Here is a 6103-nt window from a genome sequence, read left to right as displayed (position 1 = left end):
TATACATATTTAGCGCATTGTCTTGATGTCCAACTCAAATAATAAGAAGACAGTACCAAACAAGTAAAAAAGTTTTTATTGTTCTTTATTTGTGAATTGATTTGCACCATTTGCTTTTGATTGCCCGTGACTATTCCAATGTTATGTACAATGTAATGCAGTAATGTTGTTCATATTTTGAGGCTTCAGGGTACACTAAAACACTAAGTCTTACGCAAACTACAAACTTTGTGTTGGTGTTTTCAAATTGTTCATGTCAAAAGAGACCAATGAACATAGGTGTGGTTTCGAACTGGACGCAATATTATTAGTTTTAGGAGATGGGCCATGGGACCTAAGGCAGCAAAAATTTTGGTCATACATAGTACCAATCACCACCCTCTGGAGCCAAGCTGCGGAAAATCTCCACATACGTGTAGTGTGGCAAAGCAGAAGCCTTATTGTCGAAAGCAATAAAAAAACATGGAGGCTGTACACCAGTCCTCAATTGATTTGATGCGACACGACTTTTGAAAAGGGAACGACCTTGAGCTTGAGGGTAACGGAATGTGCCTGCTTCCAGGACGAGATTTGGAACTGAGGGTTGGGCGACATAGAATCAAGATCTACCATATATTTGTCAGAGACAATACTGACCCAGACTTCATGTAAGGTCTATGGGAGTGCCCTTTGAATAAAATAGGACCGGGGGTTTGTCGATTGCAGACCGTTACAAACGGTTCTACAGTACATGTAGGTAGGACGATTGACGAATCTTTAGAAAGACGGAGATGGTCTGTGGTATATGAACACCCAAGTTGTCACAGTTTGGGCTCTACTGAACACCTGTGCCGATTCCTTTCAGCTAAAATGTAGTTTCATGTCAACCATCCTCAATATGTTGAGGCAAGACACCCACACGCAATAAGGGACCATCTCAAATGTAGATTGAAGTCAAAAAGTCAAGTCACTTCGTCGTGGGTATGACCCCCTCAAAGACTAAATGGGCCGTCAACTTTGGCTTCATCCAAACTGACAAGTAAAGCCAAACATGATAAAATGACTACATGTAAGTGGCGGTTAAAATAAAAACGCCCCTCCTCAGAACAAGGCATGATTCACTGGTTGATTGTCTCAGGCACTCCACTCCAACTTGGGAAAAGCCATTGTTCAAGTCATTAAATGAGATGTCCAAGTAGATGTGGGGTCACTGTAACCAAGTATTCATGTTACAACAGCAGCAAAAGTTGATGGCTTCTTTTTAATGAACAGTCTGTAAATCACATCCACTGCTGGAACTGGTGATAGTATAAAGCATGATGCAAGGTCATAAAAACAAAAGATTGTTGGAAAGACAAACAGGTTTATTTTCGATCATTAAATGTACATGTAAATTTGTCAAAAGATCAATGAGTGGAACATATGCGACATGTACTTGCAAAATTAGATATTATATGCAGATGATAAACATACATGTAAATGTGGATAATAAAACAAGTGGCACTCATTCACTTGGCCCTGTCCAGGCACACTTCATGGACACTTAAACGTACAAATGTATATGAATACAGGAAGGACTAAATGTACAAATGTATACGAATACAGGAAGGACTATATTTACAACGTGTTGAATGAAGTACATGTACATTTCACTCATTTGAGAAAAACGATGGAAAGGGAACTACATGTACTGAGAGATTGACGTTGGTGTAGAAGCGTTGCAATACAAAACTATATTGTAGTAAATGAAAACATGTATAATACTAAATTGAACAGCTTTAGCCTACATGTATATTTATTATCCCCTGGGTACACTGAAAAGGTGAAATCAGAACTATGCATCTATGTACCCTTACTGAATTGATTTTGACTAAAAGAAGAGAGCAACAAAGGATATCGAAATAATTGGTAACAATTACATGTATCATGAAAATGGGTTCATGCCCGGATGACATTCAGTGTTTCTTGGATTTGGCAGCTTTACTCATCCAGAACGCTGTCATCTTGGACAGAGGCAATGCATCTTCCGGTTCCCATGTGGGTTCCTCCTCATCATACCCCAACCACGATACTAAATATTGTCGAAATTCCTCTTTCCCATTTTTTTTCATTCTTGTGTCAACCAAGGCTTTAATTACAAAAACCCCTAAAATTTGAAGAAAAAAATGTAATTAATAGTTAAAGGATATGACTCTACTGGAAAACTGCACAGACTACTAGTAAATGACTAGAGGTCCTCACCATTTACTCAGCATTGTTTGACTAGAATTAAGACACCAGGGAGGAGGATGTTTTGGCTCACAAGTAAATTAGTAATCAATATCCGGACTGGACTATGGTGCATGTATAAATTATTATACTTGGTATGTTTATAAACCAGGCAGATTGGTCCAACTTCTGGCCAGCAGAGGAGTCCACAACAGCTCTTCATGTTTCTCACTTGGTGGGGTCGTTGCTTGCTCTGGCATAGACACAAGATACAAGGAACTAATGAAGTAAATGTCAAAATAAATTCTTACCGTCTTCAGGTTCGTCTTCTGCAGCCTGCAATAGGAGAGGGAACATTTAAACAAAGAAGTTAATGTGACAATACTCATGATACTGGCAAGCTGTTCAATGAATTGAAGCTACTGCAAATCCATTCGTGCACTTCTGAGCCTGACAAATACACTCATTATATTGCATGTAACTAATGACATAACAGTAGACCAAAGTTGAAATTTAAAAATAATGTCATTCCCATACATGTACTTGTCGAATTTCTACACAGACTAAACCACAAAATGCACGGCACAAGAAATAGCATTGAGGAATAAATTACACTGCAGTAAGGCATTGCAAAAAATGACAAACCATTGAGAGGTCTAAAACGTAATACTGACCTTTTTCTTTTCACTAGCAACCTTTGCACTGGCAATCCTTTGTTTCTTAGAAGTGACTCGGTTGACAACTGAGTTCTAAAATTAGAAAGGTCAAATGTCACTTTTTGACACCTTTGACAGTGGTCTGGTCTATGACATGTATGGGCAAAAGTACCAATAGAATAGAAAGGAATTTCTTTGCAGCACTTAAATTACATGAAAACAAATGTGATTTTTGGCCATCGCATGGACCTGTTAATCCCCCAAAAATTTCCAAATAGTGCTTTAATCAGCTAAAAACCTGAAGGCCAATACCAAACAGAACATAAAATTCTATGATACCTACCTTTGTCTTCCTTCTTTTTTTGGAAACAACACATCTTGGACTGTCCTAAAAGGAAAATTTTACATACATCTAAATGAAAGGTAAAGAAATTCTCCAACAAATTCAATAAAGAACGCAGTGAATGAATCAAACTAGAATTGGCTTGGAGGCTGGTGCCAGGGATGCATTTCGGGCATTGCATTTGCGGTGGAACATAACGAATGATATGTGTTGAGCATGGGGCTCTGACATGCCTGCGTGTTCTTTCATTTTTCACAGTGCATTTTTAAACAGATCCTCAACAGTTTTGTCAGCACTGGTCATCAAACTTTTGCACTCATTTCTTACAATTACACCCTGATACCACTGTGGTCATATCATGATTACTTGCCCCTTCAATTCATTATTTTAGATTTGAATATTTACAATCTTAAAACTAAATTGTGCTTTCAGTAATTTGAATATAGATTGGTAAAGGAGTTGTGGCTGTCATGATATAGATTGAAATGTGATTGAACCAGCTCAAAAAATATAAATTTGCTTACCTGAGTACCCATTCCTGTAGACAGATCAGGCAATGAATCACTTTCTAACACATCAATAGATGGGTCTGAAAAAGTCAGAAGGGTATCAAACACAAAAACAAATCTCCAATCCAAGGACAAGGTGGCTAGTGGTTATAAATGACATAATAAAAGAAAAACAAAGGCTGTGTCGGCAACGAGGTCCGAACCACCAATCTAAGTATTACATGTACAAGGCCAGCACTTTACAGATTGAGTTAAACCTCTAACTCTCAACCCCTGGGCTCGAGTGATGACGCATCCAGGTTGCTTATCACTGTTGTGCCCAAGAGCAAATAATAAGGTGGCCTGGTTACATCACGATTTTATAGCACCCAGTGCCAGGTTGGGGTTTATTGACAAGATTCCAATGCAAAAGAAACGCAGGTCCCCTTAAAGGTAGGCTAAAACACAAACCTTTGTTTTCAGCACTGTTGGATGTACCTGAAGCTTCAGAATGACTGGTGGATGGCACAATCTGTCGAATAGGGGGGACCTACATGTATACAAAAAATGACATTTAATAAAATTCATCTGCAGAATGCAGTAGAACCGCTGCCCTAAAGACACCCTCGTGACTGAGAAGTGCTGTCCTTCAAACAGGTGTCCAGATTACATAGATAAAATTGTATCGGAATTACGTACTACAAATGATTGTCATTAACAACGAGTGTGTCATGCTAACAGACTTCGTTGATAAAGGCCAGCACTTTACAGACTAAGTTAAACCCTATAAAAGGGCAGTTTCAATGTACAGGACAAAACAACAAAACCTGATGACCAAACAAGATAAAATACTAATACTAATATAACAATAATAGAATACTTACATGTACATTTAGATCACGTGCAGCAACAACAGGACCATATGATGCGCCAGCCTCTTGGACAATTACCACCTGATGCTGATGTGAACCATTTTTGTCCACATGTGTGAGACTTGGGCCTGGCAGAATATATAAATTAAGATAATTCATTATTGAAAGTAGACATACAATGTACATGAACATATATAAAACTGAACTGGCATTCCTTGAACTCAAATGAACCAGATTATAGAGCGTACATTGAAGTTTCATTGACAACGTTATAACGGAGAGGTGTCCCAGAATTCTAGGTCTGTTGCAAATAACTGGTTATCATTGTTCTTGCATGTATTGACAGCATTGTCTGTTGACTGCAATTACAAGTGAAGAGAAAGGGGTCGGAATGAATGAATCCTTACCAAGACTAGGACTTTGGGGGATGGAAGAGGTGACTGTGTCAGGAGTTCTGAAGTAAAAACAGAGAATAAAACCACTATAAATTGACACCGAGATCACAACTATAGCAATGAAAATCTCTTTATGGGTCCATTAGCTACATGTACGTTCAAGCACAAACCAAGACAGAAAGAGTGGTTAACATACTGAGAGGTCTACAAGACTCCGTAGTCAACCTGAAAAGATTCAGGAAATTTGTTTTTTATTCCTTAAACACAATCTGAATCCAAAGATTTCACTATTCCAGCAAAATGAAGCAATTTCAAATGCATGCTCACATCCAAGAAATGACATTACAGGCAAATCTTATACCACTTTAACACAAGGACACCCATCTTTTCAAGTGCCTGAATAAAAAAAAGGTGAGACAACAACATACCTGAGTTTAAAGGAAAGCAAATTTTCCTTCAGACAGCAAACTAGTTTGTCCAATGATGACTTGCCCATCCGGCCAATCTCCCTCAGGACCACACCATCCGGCAAACCAAACACCTAAAGCTCTTTACTGCTTAATTTGGTGTAAGGGAACCTATCTCCTGTCTTCCCGGTAAATTTATCTGGAAAAATACAGTGTTTCGAACAAGTTATGAGTTGAAACTGATATCAACACGAGTACATTGTACATACAAAAATACGCCTATTAGTTGAATGTATGCCAACATGTGCACTCCCTTCACTAAATTCTAGAGCAAGGTTAGGGTGGGACGCCCTGACAACTGGCCTAGTGTAGCACTGTAATAAATATTTACCATATGCCTCATTGAGCAGACGACGAGAACTGATCTTCAACTCTTTCAAATCCTGATTGTGATCGACATGTGTGGCTGCGGATTCTAACCTCTTCTCCTCAACAACAGTCTTGCTGTTGTCTGAAATTTAAATAAGGAATTATAAGCATCGCACTGTCACACCTGTTCTCCTTCAAATAGAGGCTACAGCAAAGAGCCATGTTATATTAACACACAAGGTTTTGTAATGCCACTGACAGGGTCCACCCATGAAAATGCTTATCCACAATTGAGTGTCCTACCTCTCATAACTGATATATATTGAGGTTGTTTGTTATGTACCAAGTGTGTCATGCATGAAGCGACACATTCCATTTATCCTAAC

At 38.6% G+C, this 6103-nt stretch overlaps 1 protein-coding gene and 1 long non-coding RNA gene across 2 annotated transcripts; both read right to left on the bottom strand.

Annotated features, from left to right (window-relative positions):
* Positions 1-2428: 2428 nt before the first annotated feature.
* Positions 2429-4705, bottom strand: LOC135494339 (uncharacterized). The gene is made up of 6 exons (XM_064782256.1): positions 4559-4705; positions 4146-4224; positions 3711-3775; positions 3187-3231; positions 2862-2936; positions 2429-2523 (listed from the first exon to the last, which is right to left on the bottom strand). Exons 1-6 carry the CDS (start codon positions 4703-4705, stop codon positions 2482-2484), a joined length of 453 nt encoding a protein of 150 aa, XP_064638326.1. The 3' UTR covers positions 2429-2481.
* Positions 4706-4969: 264 nt separating this feature from the next.
* Positions 4970-5815, bottom strand: LOC135494525 (uncharacterized). Its single transcript, XR_010448397.1, has 3 exons — positions 5740-5815; positions 5370-5547; positions 4970-5000 (listed from the first exon to the last, which is right to left on the bottom strand). It is a non-coding gene; the product is annotated as an uncharacterized LOC135494525 (long non-coding RNA).
* Positions 5816-6103: the final 288 nt, after the last annotated feature.

The sequence above is a fragment of the Lineus longissimus genome, chromosome 10 (genome assembly GCF_910592395.1).
Source record: "Lineus longissimus chromosome 10, tnLinLong1.2, whole genome shotgun sequence".
NCBI classification, from domain to species: Eukaryota; Metazoa; Nemertea; class Pilidiophora; order Heteronemertea; family Lineidae; genus Lineus; species Lineus longissimus.
Note: the sequence above shows the minus strand (reverse complement) of the source record. Positions and strands in the feature narration are given on the sequence as shown.